Source organism: Lactuca sativa, chromosome 8 (genome assembly GCF_002870075.4).
Source record: "Lactuca sativa cultivar Salinas chromosome 8, Lsat_Salinas_v11, whole genome shotgun sequence".
NCBI lineage: Eukaryota > Viridiplantae > Streptophyta > Magnoliopsida > Asterales > Asteraceae > Lactuca > Lactuca sativa.
In genome coordinates this window covers 175,414,194-175,429,619 of record NC_056630.2, presented here as the reverse complement: position 1 = coordinate 175,429,619, position 15,426 = coordinate 175,414,194, and the positions used below count along the sequence as shown (strand labels likewise).

At 33.5% G+C, this 15,426-nt stretch overlaps 1 protein-coding gene and 1 non-coding gene across 2 annotated transcripts; both read right to left on the bottom strand.

The window, feature by feature from the left end:
* Nucleotides 1-5,653: 5,653 nt before the first annotated feature.
* LOC111920620 (UPF0664 stress-induced protein C29B12.11c) lies at nucleotides 5,654-7,595 on the bottom strand. The gene is made up of 5 exons (XM_023916196.2): nucleotides 7,304-7,595; nucleotides 6,624-6,735; nucleotides 6,427-6,498; nucleotides 6,131-6,345; nucleotides 5,654-5,893 (listed from the first exon to the last, which is right to left on the bottom strand). Exons 1-5 carry the CDS (start codon nucleotides 7,411-7,413, stop codon nucleotides 5,797-5,799), a joined length of 606 nt encoding a protein of 201 aa, XP_023771964.1. The 5' UTR covers nucleotides 7,414-7,595; the 3' UTR covers nucleotides 5,654-5,796.
* A 5,809-nt stretch (nucleotides 7,596-13,404) lies between these two features.
* On the bottom strand, nucleotides 13,405-13,511 carry LOC111920630 (small nucleolar RNA R71). Its single transcript, XR_002859949.1, has one exon. It is a non-coding gene; the product is annotated as a small nucleolar RNA R71 (small nucleolar RNA).
* Between the last annotated feature and the right edge of the window lie 1,915 nt (nucleotides 13,512-15,426).

The following is a 15,426-nucleotide window of genomic DNA, read 5'->3' as shown; positions in this document are numbered from 1 at the left end:
TTTGAAATTTTTTGTTAATATTATATAGCTGAAAATGTAGGTTGTAGAAGATGAAGGGATGAATAAAAATAAAACAAATGAAAATGTTTTTGGTGATATTGAAGACGACAAAGTTATTATATATATTAAAATTACGATTTTAATTGTTAAATGTTAATGTGTCTTTCGTTAATAATTATAATGTCTTAATTTTAATGTAACGTAACTAATAAAAACAAACAACTTAACCAACATTCATATTAAAAGTGAGGGACATCCTTTAAAAGATTTCATGCATCCCCATGGGTAAACTCCCTACCATTATATTCGAAATGGTATAGTTCTATAGCCACCTGTATGAGAATGTCTGCATCCATATTCGCATGTTCATTATCCAGCTCGTTATAAATATGTTGAAAATGTTTGACCTTTTTTTTCAAATATAGAAACTTCGCTTTGATATCTCTTCTTCTTCGATATTGAGTACGCTCTATTTGATGGTGAAACAAATGAGATACACGAGACCAAAATGATCTAACGCGAACTTGTAGCGGACCCAGTGGAAAATCCTTCTCTACAGTTACAATCCAAGCTTGAACCAAAGCGACCTCCTCTTCGTTACTCCATCCAAGTGGTACAGGTGAGTCCATAGATGCAAGGTGAAAATGCAATGTGATACAGTTAAAAAGGATATCAACAACAATTTATAGTGACTACTTATTTTCCCGGTGCAATGGCTTGTAAACTCAAGTAGCAGTGTATTGTGTTGTCATTCGATGCAATGGCTTGTCAATTCGAACAGTGATCTCTTGTGTTCTCAGTAAGTACATTGCGTTCTTCGGTTAAGTTTGACCATGAATTACAGACAAATTAGAAGATTTGACTGTGATTTTTTGTATAAACTACTATAAATTCACATTAAGTTAAAAAAACATTTTGTGTATAAACTACTATAAACATTTTACTAGATAATGCATTTATAGACTCTACACTGTTAGACGACATAAGATTGTATCGGTTCCCTCTAAAATGTGCCCTAGACCAAGTTTCTGGATTTATACTTTTTAGGTATTCTCATACTTGTTCTTTTTTCTTTTTCATAACTTCCATGGCAGCGTCAAAAGCATCAACTATATACGCCCTACATGCTTCCCAAAAAATTCCTTTAACTGTGTTACTCTTCCCGAATCTAGATACTGTGTTGAAATACAAATGGACACCACATATTCCGTGATGAGCGTGAGGAAAAATGTTGGCAACGAATGTCGCTATAGATGGAGACCTATCAGATATAACTATAAGCCCCTCCATATTGCCTATGCAATTATGTAGTTTTTGAAAAAACCATGTCCAGAATCTGTACACTCATTTTTGCATATACCATACGCAACCGGTAATATTTGGTTTTGTCCGTCCTTATTAACTGCAAGTAACATTGTACATTTGAACTCGCCCTTTAGGTGGGCTCCATCTACTACAAAGGTCGGTTTACAAAAATTGACAAAAACGCATACCTACAATACATTGTATATCTATTTAAATACACCAAAATAAAAAAATAATAATAAAATACTAACCGAGCAACCAAGTGCGACGTACAAAAATTCAAAGCGATCATCACCATCTGTTTGAATATGTGTCACCGTACCCGGATTATGTTTGACCAAATTGTGGAAATAAGTCGGAAGTTTGGTAAAAGAATCCTCTTTTGTACCCCTTAACAAAAAGAATACATATTGCTTCGCACGCCAAGCCTGATGGTATGAGATATTGATATTCAATTGAACATTCATATCATTAATAATATATTTTCCCCGATAAACTCTAATATAATCTTCAGCCAAAACATCAGCAAGATATTCACCCAAAACATATTTGTTTGCTTATCGGTGATTAGGTTGTAAAATTGTTAAAGAACATGTGTGTACATCAACAAATTTATTCACTTGGAAAAGTCCACCATAATTTTTAATTCCTTTTGCTCTTAGTAACCAAGAACAATTTTTCGAAACACACACAACCTCATACCTTGATTTGGTGGATCTACTTGTCCTCATCTGAAAACCTTCTCGAATACATTTTTTCCCAATAGCCCGTTTTAGAAGCTCTTTGTTGTTAAATATACTCTCACATTCAATCTTCAGAAGATTGATGTCTACCATTTGTGTTGGAATATCTTCATTAATATCTACTGGACATGCTGGTACAGGGGGAATACCGTAAAAAATGTTATCAGGAAACTTACCTTTAACTTCATCACACAACTCATCTCCATTTGAATTGCTTTGTAAGTCGGTTATATCTAAAGCTACATCAGCAACATCAACATAATCCCCGTAAACATGCATTTTTTCATCTTTTTTGAGTCATAACTTTTTTCTTTTTACTTTTATCTACTAAACGTCTATTGATAACTTTAACTTCTTGTACGGGAACATCAACACAAAGACCACCCACATCATTAAGATATGTACCAACATCATCATCACCAACATACTTGTAATTATCAGGATCCACATAGTGAATAAGTGAATAACTAACATTAACATTTTCAGCAACACTGTAAAATTGAGGTACACTATGAGTATTGAAAGTACCTATCGGATCGTTGCTCCCTTTATAGCTGTATAAATTAGCAACCGGCTGATTTCCACTCTGGCCAACCTCAGTAACCTCATCTCCTTCATCAACCACCGCAAACACTTTCACAGCCTTTCCTCCACCACATTTGATTACATTTATCAACAGTCTAACATCCATGTCTTCAATTATGGCTATATAATGATTCAATTCAGGATGATGGAAACGAAGACTAATTTTATATTTGTGTAACAAACCAATTTTGCTTCTCACCAAAGATACAAGCTCCCTATAACTAATATACTCTAAAAATATCAAAGCGAATTCAGAAATACCTCTCTATAGACATACGTATTCCAAATTTGTTTCACTAACTTGCCATCTCCCACCAGTTACAAGACAAACAAAATATTCAATCATTTTTTTTTTAGAGATTTTTAAAGAAATTTTCTAAAGAAATAACAAGTAAACTGATAATTACTTACAAAAAAATATATATAATAAATTAATTTCGTAGTCAAACTCATTGGTTTCATAGTAAAAAAATTCAAAAAAACCAAGAAAATCGCAGATAAAAGAGAGAGGAAATCGTAGATGGACATAATCCATCTGCGATTTTAGCCTGGAAAAGCCTATATAAATACAATAAAATAAAATAAACCACCTGCGAATGTACAAGTGGCTAAAGCACGTCTGTGCTTTAGTCACCTGTACATTCGCAGATGGATAGGCAAAATCGCAGATGGGGTGGTTCCATCTGCGATTTAAGTGCCGAAATTTGGAATTTTGTTCTTTTTTTTGGCTATTTTCCACAAAGTAAGTAATGTATTTGGCTAAATTTGCAATTTTCTCTAAATATTAAAGGGTTACCTTGTCACACCTTAAGTAAAGACAGATTTCATAGAATACAGGGTGAAAATCCATAATTATAACCATTGACCTAGATTTTGTTCATCACAACTTAAGGTAGCTTATCAGATGAATAAGAGCTTGAGGCCGCATAAATGGTATAATATTTCCACACATATGACTAACCTGTACTAAGATCAAATATATTTTAGCATTTACTATCAACCAACAATTAAAATACTTACATTCATCATCGTTGCTATTTCATTAAAGAAATTTGTCATTCTCTGCTTCAAATCAACAAATTATAGCCATCAATAGCATTTTGGAAGGAGATTATCATGATTGGATTTTGCAGTAAAACTAGAAAAGACTTACCTCTTTCCAGAACCGTTAGTATCTATGTTAAAAGAAATACAAACAGACAACTCTGTCTTGTGTTCAAATGCTAAATAAGTTTGTTTCACTTACTTCTGTAAATCAAAAGAGGAACATATATGGTTATGTGGTTTTCCGATGATGTTGAAAGCGGTGGATGTTGGTACCAACAGCAATCAGCAGGGTGGGGCTAGGGTTTCAGTAGGATTTCTAATAGAAAAGCAATGCCAAATACGAAGATTAAGGGGGAACCTTGGTGAATCTGTATCAGTTGATTGTCGATTAAAGGGTAAGAGTCAGGAAACCCAGTTCGTCGTGAGAGAAAAGGACAAATGAGATAGGAGGAGAATAGAGGAGCAGGTTTGTGTTGGAAAAATGAAGCGGCCCTATTATTGGTGTGGAGACGGTGGATGTAACCGGTAAGATTGGGGCTTCATAGAGTAAATGTGTACAGAGTTGTTTAACGTGTACTTTAGCGACTTGTATGTTCGTAGATGGGTTGCCAAAATCGCAGATGGGCTTAATCCATCTGCGATTTTGGTGGCTAAAAATGTAATTTGGGTTTTTTAGCTATTTTCCACAAAGTAATTAATATTTTTGGCTAAATTTACAATTTTCTAATATATATATATATATATATATATATATATATATATATATATATATATATATATATATATATATATATATATATATATATATATATACTAGTTTATAACCCATGGAAACCATGGTTACAAAATTAATTGAATTTTTATAATAAAAACTCAAAATTATTAATCAATTATTTTAAATAAATTATTAATTATGAGATTTTTTAATTATATATAATTATAATCATTGATTTAAATAAATATGTGAAATTATATTACTTTATAATTTGTATTAATTTTATTTTAATTTTTATTCTAATGTTACTATTTTAATGTAATTAAAGTGGGAAATTTAAATTTTGAAATTTAAAATGAAGAATCAATAGGTTGACAAGTGGCATGTATTAATTAGAAGACATAATAGGGTGACACATGGCAAAAAAAGAATAACATATGCATTAATTATAAGGCCTAATAAATTGACACATGTCAAAAGGAGAATAAAACTATTCTTTTATTAGAATATATATATATATATATATATATATATATATATATATATATATATATATATATATATATATATATATATATATATATATATATATATATATATATATATAATGGTTGTTTTTTACCGAATGGAGGACCTCACCGTGCACCAAGAGCAGTGGTGTTACTGTACCCGGAGTGTCACCTGGCCTCACTGCACACTGTAAGGTGATATACCTCATGGCCTAATTAGAGTTTTTATATCCAAACAGTGGGAATTGAATTTTCTCTTGATGTACAAAAATATTCTCAAACCTTGATGCAACCACAGTGATCAAGTATCTTAAAGTCGAACAAATCATCTTCCTTTTCCTTCCTTGGTTAACAAAGACATCCAAAAGGACTTGAGTTAGGGTTTTGTACCTTTAAATTCTTCCCATTTAATATCCATTTAATTACATAACTAAGGAATTAATTATCTTTCATCTTTTTAAACTTTAGCCTAAATGTGTGAAAATATAATCGTACTGTAGCATTCTGATCATGCCAATACGTGTGAAACTGTAGATGATAGCTACAAGGTTGGTCTCTTATTGTGGATTTTAGAACTTTAACAGCATATAATCCTTTTGTGGTTGTATCAAACATCTTATCATAAAGACAATAGATCTACTTCTTACATACAAGGTCAAGTATGTAAGAATTGAAAGTGAAAGGACTAGTATGCAAAACGATAACAGTTGAGGGATTTTATAAAAACAAAAAAGAAAACCCTAAACCGATTTAAAAGAAACAGTACAAGCCATTTAGTTACCAAAGTGCAATATATCAATACACAAAGAGCTAGAGATCTCATGTACACAAGAACTTCACAAGTAAAGATTACTAAAATATTCAAAGAGTTTCATTTTTTAAAATCCATATTTCATTCAGTCTGAGGATTATATGTTCGGCGTCTGAGCTGTGATTCTGAGTTCGGCTGCTGTAGAAAGATTCTTGTCGGATCATTCGGATCAACATATCTGCTCAAAACAAAACGCATATTACTTACATACATGTTATATGTATCATGCATTCTGTGCATAATATATACTTACTATCCATCAGGCACATCAAATGTTTTGATGTGCCCGACACCTGACACATAAATATGTGTCAGGCACAATGTATTTGACATTGTGCCTCATACATAAAATATGTATGAGGATCAGACACATTTAGGCTAAATGTGTCTGTGTCTAATATAGAATGGTACTTACGCGTGTCTCATCATTTCGTCAACAGGAGTTTGAGCGGCTCTTAAAGGATCAGGGGCACGGGGCTCAGTTGGGCCACCAAATTGTTGATTATATTGTCGCACGGATTTTATCAAGTTGAAAAATAAAGGCACAAATGTCCCACAACCTCCTTCCTTGAATAAAATCTTGAAAGTGTGAGTGGAGTACAATGCACGATGTTGATCATCTGGGACTACCTACAATTCAACATAATTATTATTACATTAAATAATCAATCGGATTTGATTACGTATAATGACATGTCATCATCCACTTACAGGCTCCACAAGTCCCGATATATTGTTGCAGTGGAAAATCGGTTGGTTGAATTTTTCTCCATGTACATAAAGCTGCACCAAAAACAAAGTCAAATTGACTTAAACTGTGACTCAGACTGTGACTGTGACTGACTGTTATATATAAGTTTATAAGAGTAAAATTTAAAGGAAAAATGTGACTATGTGAGTTTACTCACCAGAGGCATATCAAAAGCAATAAAATTGTTTGTAGGTTTATCAGCAACAAACACCATCCGGACATTTGACAAATAGATTTTCCCCTTTGCTTTCCCCATTCCACCAGGTGCCCTGAAGATACATAGTATAAAACAACACTTAGCTTAACCATTGAGGGCATTCATGTCTTTTGTAACCTTGTCACATCCACAAAAAGTTACAAATTTTGTCCATCAGTCGCTGTTCCATTGATACAACTTCCAATTTCATGTAGATTGTTGCTTGTGTTAACTCTCACGATTTGATCAAATCCAATTTCATATAAATTCGTGCTTGTTATGTTTCAACACATCAATAGCAAATATGTGAATTCATGTATGAATTTACACTGTGCTTTTGTGATAATCGTGTAGAGGAAACCAAATAAACCGATTAAAAGGAAGCGAATTGAAGATTCAAGCAACTAGTCATAATAAAGTACGATAATCGGTTGCCATCATCAAGCAATTACGAAGTATTCAAAGTTTACCATAAAGATTAAAATGATCATCTACATCATCATCAACGAAACACAAGAACACAACAAATCTAAAACCTAAAACTAACATGATAAACCCTAAATCGAAACTGATGCAGGCGATTGTGGGGATTTAGAAAAAGAAAAATAATCAAATTGATAAAGGATTGAAAAGATGCTTACCCGGGGATCTTGTCGACCTCAAATTCGACGCCGTCTCTAATTAAGACGAACATCTCGTTGACGAACGCTACGGGCATCCCGTTACCATACAGATTAGGATTAAGCGCCATCGATCTCCTTCTTCGTGGAGTTTAGGTAGAGAAACGATTGAATTTTTAGAGAAATTTTCAAAAGTGTGATCAGATATCGCAACAAGAGTGTTGTTCGTGTATTATTTGTTGTTTTCCCCTCGCGTACGAGTAATCTACGACTTTCCAGACGTTACCACATGCCGTTGGAGTAAACGGTAGAAGGGACTCCATTACTCCATTTTGTATCTCGGTTAATTTCCACCATCACTCGTTTAAAACAAAATATAAAAAAAAATTAAAAAAAATGACAAACTCTACCATTTTTATGACGTAAAATTCAGTTTCGAAACACTAACAATATTTTAGATTTAAATCCTAATTATTTAAATGAAATTTTATATCAACCACTAAGTTGTCATTGTCATTACGGGGCAAATATATTTTTTGGTTATTTTTAGAACTATCACATATCTTCTAAATCTTACTCCTAAACTTAAATATTTGTTTGCTAAAAGGATTTGAACTCTCAAACCTCATGGATGAACACGTTTTTAAACACCATATATCATTAGGTTTTGAGAGTGTGCTTATATAGTCAAAATACAACAAGTAAATGCGTTTGTACATTTACAGGAACATTTATAAGAGTCGAATACAATAAATGCAGTAAAATATAATTTATAAACATTCCAGTTCGATGAATATCATGATCATTTTTCGTTTGTTCATGTTGAACTGGGTTGTTGGTCAAATACGATATTGACATTTTCACAATAGACAATAGTGGCTTTAGTAGTTGCTGAAGCTCATGAAGTAAGTTGTTGATACAATATGTTTCTACTACAACAATAAGGACTCCTTGATACTCCGTTTCAACACTGGAGCATGTCCATACCCTGTCGTTTTGAGGACCAAGAAAAGAGGTTGTGCTAAAAAAATACATAGTATACAAATGTAGATCACCTAGTATAAGGGTAACCAACCTAATTAACATCAAAATAAGTTCTCAAACTGTGAGGGGAAGTATCATAATTAGCATCAATATAAGTTCTCAGACTGTGAGGGGAAGTATCATAAAGATGCAAATTGTCGGCTACTTAGACATGGATGCATCAAAGAATATGTTTGAGTGTTATATAGTGAAGCTCGTGAGGTCACACATTGGTAGGCATATCTTTTGAACTACTTAGGTGATGTTGGGCCCATTAAATGTAAGGTACTGAAGACCTCTAACAAGGCTCTGGTGGGTTTGCGACAGGTGTGTATAAGGGACCCAGTTTCGCTGAAGTGTCATCAAATTGCAAGCTAGTTTGTAGTTTAGCATGTTGGCCCACTATATAATTTCCAAAGCTTATTTTTGTTGAGTTAGAAACATGTTGGTCTGATCCCGAGTAACTACAATGCCAAAAAAAAAGATCCTCGAGATTTGTCATATGGAACTTGGTGCTCCAAATAACCGTGATGTGTTATAAGAGATTTATCGAGGATGCAATTAGAGTAATGTTATCCACATAAAAGATAAGATAATCGATGTGATGCGATGCTCTGGTGATAGATGGGTAACGAGGAGTCACACATGATCTTAGTGAAACCAAGATCACATATACATTAGGCAAACCCCTGAAACTAAAACCCTAAGGATATCATAATCAATACACAACATATGTTACAACGACAAATACCTAACGGTCCTGAACACTATTGTAAGTTGTATCTTAATCATTTTGCATCCTAATAAAGTTCCAACAGCTTTAGCCCTGTCACGTGTGATACATATAATTTGAGTGAGTCAGAGTGGGAAACCTGGTGAGACGCATAAGGTTTTCAATCTCACAATATTATGATGATAATAATCCATAGTTATAAAACCTGCAAAACCAACTATTACCAAACAATATAGATATATCCCACAACTTAGATATTTATAAAACATTACACACATATATACTCGTCCCAACCGATTCTCACAATTACTAGTCCACGATTATCAGAAAGAATCAACTCAACCGATGAATCGTTTAGAGCATTGGTTTGACTACACAACCAGAGGATTCATTGGTCGATGTAAGTCATAAAGGCACTCAAGCCATCAAATTATTTGAGGAATATGGTATCCTATTTCATCTACATCTGTATTTCATAAGTCCACACTAGTAACATAATTCACAAGATTGTCTAGAATGATCAAGTGTTATCATATTACTCTGGTAGATGACCAGACATACCATTTCAGTTGCCTGATCAGACCCACAATATCTAGCTGTCCAAAGAAATACACGATTATACTTCGATACATAATCCAAACATCGACACCTGATAGTGTCACATAACAGAGCTCTAATATCCGTTCCTATCACACGTCCTTAATATGACGCTACCCAATATACAAACTTAATTGAACTAAGCATCCTCTTTAGTTCTTACTTTATAACTAGACAAGATTACAATATTTGTAATCAACCTCCAACACCAATTTATGCCTATGTAATATCTTTACATGTTATAACTAAACACTCATTCAATTTAACTCGAACTAAGCATCACTTATAAGTCCAATTTCAATACCAACTCTGTTTAGACAAACTATCATAATTCAGTGTATATATTTAACACAGAGTATTAAGTATTTAATATATATTAATCTTTTTAAGTAATAATAATTTTATTAAGATTGTTATGTCATATATCATATATAAACTTAACACATATATAATCATATCTGGTTTGCACAATGTATGTTATTAAATATACATTTAAAACATATTCTATATAATAAGCATTTAATTGATATCTAGACTTTCAACAAATAGTTAATGCTTTTAATAAATACTTGTATTAAATTATGTTTATAAAAGCAACTATGTACTCACCTGATTGAGGTGGAATACTCGTGGGAAACTCAGTTCCTTAGCTAACACTTCAGTTTCTCTTTTAAATCACCTAAATATGAATAGTGATTTCTAAGTCGCCTTCCAATCCTTAAGTAAGGATTTTCCTCAGTACTTGTTTTCACATAATACTATCTCAACCGGCACCATTGGGTTTTACACGGAATAATGTTTTAGGTTCCTTTATGATAACTTATCAGCCTATAGACCTAACTTCATGATTGAAACATCAACTATGTTTATTAAAGTTTCACTATCAATATGCATAATTTTAAATTGAATTTCTCACATGGCCATTTCTTTCATCCCATAAGGATTTTAAAATGACGAATTCATGAACTTTATCGTTTCGTGTCCCTTTCGGGTTTTGACTTTGTCAGACTACAACAACTTTCATGATATTACCAACATTAGTATTTTTAATAAGATCATAGAATGATCTTAAATAAAAAAAAATCTTTACTTATGAGTCAATAGAAACATTCTCTACAGAACAATCCTCTACAAATGTAATGCCCAGAAAGACATACTTTTATCACTTTGTCAACTATAACCCATGTCACATCATGGTTCTACACCATCCTCAAACACCGGATGATAAGATCTAAGATAAGATCGGCCCATTTACCTATAGGCACGGGTCAAGGTTTAAAGTTCCTTCACGACATTTGTTGTCTTTTTTTTTTTACTTTCCAACCTAAACACCCATTTTAATATCTATATAACAACAGCTAAAGCTAATAACTCTTCGCATAGCTTCTTGTGTTGCAAATCTCCTAGATCTTGATTTCGAATCCAAAGTTGAGTTGCCTTTCACATTTTTTCCTTAAAGGTTGGTTCTCCTCACTTGGGTTTGAACCTTTATCTACTGCTACTCTTGATATTGCCATACTTCTGCATATTTTTAGGCAATATTTAATTACATTTTGATTAATATTTTGGTTATTTGCATAGATAAATGATACTTATAAGGTTAAATTATATTTTGTAGCAAAAAAGAAGACATTTTGAAGAAAATGGACCGAAAGCGTTAAAGAATGGAATTTTCGAGGATAAAGGCTAAAAAGATGAATAATCCAGCAAAAATATGTATTCACGAAGTGAGTATTAAAGACCCACGACGTGAGTAAGGACTTCTAGAAGATAAACATCACAGAGTAAGAGTCCATGTTGGATACGGACAATAACTGGACTCACGACGTGAGTATGGATATTTCGGAAAATATATAAGTCCTTCATCCCTAAGAGTTTGAAGAGGTTGTCTGACTTGAGAAGGGTTCCAGGAGTCGAATTTTAGAAGAAAGAAGGCTTGGGAATTGGTTCTAATACCAAAGAAGAAGAAGAAGTTCATAATCTACTTTCTAGTTTGGTACATTATGATGTTTTCAACTATAACTTGTTTATGTCTATTTGTTAGAATGAGTAGCTAAATCTAGCTGCTTCTGTTAGCTAGATGAAGTTGGAACTCATAGTTTGCTTATTGTAATTTATACTTTTCTTGTTGTTTAATGTCTTGTGGTTGATTGATTATACCTAGCATGGTTAATTTGATAACTACATTGCTTTAAATTCTCATTCTGTGTAGTTAGTGACCATTAATCTCATGAATTTGATTACCTAGTAATTTAGTGAATATTATATTATTAGAGCTAAGATCGAACCAATATTAGATAAGCAATTGAATTATTGAATTTAGCTATGCTAGAGAACTCATATTGTAACCATAATTTGTGTTTGTCAACTCAATCTTACATAGCTCCAATTCTATTTAATAATTGATTATGTGTTAAATTATGTGTGATTATACATAGCTCTACATGAATTAATTGAATATTAGTAAATTTGGAATTGAATTGCTAATAATATTTTAATTGGTAACCAACAAAATTGTCATAATTATTATTTAAAACCATTGAGGGAAAGTGGATTCAAACTAACAAAAGTGTTTTTGTTAATTGATTGAATAATTGTTAAGGAATTAGGTTCATCTAAACTTGTAAAGTTAGATAAAAACCATTACTTTGCTAGAATCTTATGTTAACTTGATAGTAGTTAGATTAATTAATTAAAATCGTTCCCTGTGTTCGACTCCAACTTACTTAAACTACATTACAATCCGACTAGGTACACTTCCTAGGTGCATATTGGTTAGTTAAGTTAGTTAGGAAATAAATTTAAAATCGTTAGGTACTTTTGGGCACATCAAGTTTTTGGCGCCGTTGCCGGGGAATGACAATTTTAGTTGTTAATTTATTTTCTTTAGGTTAATCGATCCTTTTTGTGGGGTAAAACCTGCAAAAAGTTATTTTTCAGCTTAGTTTTTTTTTTCAGAACTGAACTCACGACGTGAGCTTTTAAAGCTCATGACCAGAGGTTCCAACATGCCTTTGATCCAGTCATTTTTCTTTTTCTTTGTTTTTGTTCAGTTTTACGTTTTTATTTTTGTTTATTTTGCAGTAGTTCATGACTAGAGGTTCCAACACGCCTTTGGTGCCACCATTTGAAGATCCAGAGTCGACAAAAGACGAATAAGAATGCAGGAGTGAACGAAACACCAAAGAAGTCACTTTTCAGGATCTCAAATCAGTCTTTGGAAAGAAAACAGGAAAGAAAGTGGTAGAGTCAAGTACATCATCAAACGACAAAAGAAAGGTAGAAAGCTTTGATCAAATATCTAACCCACAAGAATCCGAATACGAATCCGAGCCTGAATTCTAATTAGAAAGGAGTGAACACAAAGACGAGCCAGAAAACGAGATGGCAAACATTGTGGATATGTCCATGGCAGCATACAAGAAGCAGATAAGAGACGATGTTGGTCTAGGTCTAATACAACCTACAATTCCCGCCATTGCAACATTCGAGTTGAAAGGATATATTCTTGTTGCACTTAAGGTTGTACCATTTTATGGAAAGGATCATGAGGATGATTACAAGTACTTAGATGAAGTCAATGACATTGCGGATTATTTCAATATCACGAATGTTCCAAGAGAGACCATGTTGTTAAGGATGCTTCCCGTTACTTTTAAAGGAGCTACAAGAGATTGGTTGAAAGCACTTCCACCCGGTGTAATTACTACTTGGGCATAGATGCGTGAGCAATTCTTGGAACAATTCTGCCTACTATAAAAAAATATCTAAACTCAAGAAGGCAATAGCCAACTTTGAGCAAAATCCGGGTGAATCACTTTATGAGGCATGGGAGCGTTATAAGGGGTTGCTAAGGAATTGTCCTCAAAATGACCTCAACATACAACAAGAAGTATCTATCTTTTATGACGGGGTGAATGTCATGACAAGGCAACTCCTTGATTCTCAAGGACCACTTACTAAGAAAAATATGGGTGAAGTAAATGAGTTGATTGAAGAATTCTCAAAGCATTCTCGTAAGTACCACAATCCAACAAATGAAGGAGCAAAAGGTATTGCGGGTAGGAATTCTGAAGATATGGTTCCTATAGTAGCTATGCTTGACACCATGGACAGAAGAATGACCAAGATGGACCAGTCAATTCATGTTATTAGAGTTAGATGTGAAAGATGCAATGGTCCACACTAGACAAAGGAATGCCATTTGGATGAACATGGAAATAAAAAGGCTCAAGTTTGCTATTCTAGTGGGGATAAATATGATGAAGATTGGAGAAAACCCAAGAAGGAGTGGTTGTCATATGAATAATACAAGAAGTAAAAAGAAGAAAAATATAGGCAGACAGGCCGAGGCTTCTACCAAAAGGAACAACCACCAGCCGAAAAGAAAGTTGACTTAGAGAACATGTTAGCTCGTTTTATGGAGGCTTCTGAAAAAAGGCACGATGAAATGGATGCAGTGATAAGGGAACATCATAATCTCATGAAGGAACAACAAGCTTTGCTAAGAAATCACCAAGCATCGATCCATAATATTGAAGTCCAACTAGGTCAAGTAACTACTCTCGTACAAGAAAAGTTATCTCCAAAAATCTTTGAGAAAAAGCGTCAATCTCATGTCATGATGATCGAAACTGAAGAAGAGGATATTTCTGAGTTCTTAGAAGCACTAGAAATGGAACCAGGACCGTCCGAACCAAAGCCGAAAAAATTCTAAAGCCGAAGAAATTTTTTCTGCTGAAACACCGAGCTCACGACGTGAGCCTTCAAAGCTCACGATGTGGGCCGAGTCTGAACAGAAAAATTCAGCAAAAGTTCTGGATTATCGTCCTCCTTTACTGTTTCCGTCCTAAGCTAATAGTCATCCACTGGAACAGGAGCATTTGGAATTTATGAAGCAAGTAAAGGGTATTCCAATAAATACTCCTTTTATTGAATTGTTGTCTAAAATTCCCGAATATGCAAAGTTCTTACAATATTTAATAGATACTCGCCAGTATTTGAAGAAAAATTCCAAGGTGATTCTTAGTGAGCAGAGTTCAAAGGTTGTATTGAGGGAGTTACCAAACAAGATGAGAGATCCTGGACGTCTCACTCTTCCGTGTGAATTTGGAAATAATTTGAAGACTTATGCTTTAGCCGATTCTGGGGCTAGCATAAATTTAATGCCTTTTTCATTTATCAAAAGCTCAAGATTCCAAAGTTGAAGGCTACAAGAATGACCATTCACATGTCAAACCGTTCAGTGACACGTCCTAGGGGGATTATGGAAGACATCTTAGTAAAAAATGGGAAATTTGTTTTTCCAATTGACTTTATGGTTATGGACACAAAAGAATATCATGATGTTCCAATCATCTTGGGTTTGCCGCTACTTAATATTGCTAGTGCCTTGGTTAATATTCGCGAATCCAAGCTTACCTTGAGAGTGGGAGATGATGAAGCTACTTTTGGATTATAAAATATAAATGTTGTCAAAATTTTCATTTTAAAATCACATAATTCTCATAATACATTTCACAAAAATCTCATTTATTTAATTTACAAATTGCAACTCTATAATTGTTTGATTAATAATCCAAGATCCTCAAAACATAAATCTTTCACTGGTATGTACAATCAAGACAGTGCCTTCCCGCGATCCTGAGAAAAACCTGAAATCCATATCACATAACACAGTAAGCACGAAACTTAGTGAGTTCCCCAAAATACCACAAAAAAACTTATTAGCCACTCGAGGCTATAACACAGTAAGACCCTCCGGTCAATGTGTCTTAGTGGGACCCTCCGG

Excerpts from the sequence above, each read along its gene's own strand:
- LOC111920620 (XM_023916196.2), bottom strand. The coding sequence starts at position 7,413 with ATGGCGCTTAATCCTAATCTGTATGGTAACGGGATGCCCGTAGCGTTC. Across the intron at positions 6,736-7,303 it reads GAGGTCGACAAGATCCCCGG|GGCACCTGGTGGAATGGGGA; the intron begins GTAAGCATCTTT and ends ATGTATCTTCAG. Across the intron at positions 6,346-6,426 it reads TATCGGGACTTGTGGAGCCT|GTAGTCCCAGATGATCAACA; the intron begins GTAAGTGGATGA and ends GTTGAATTGTAG.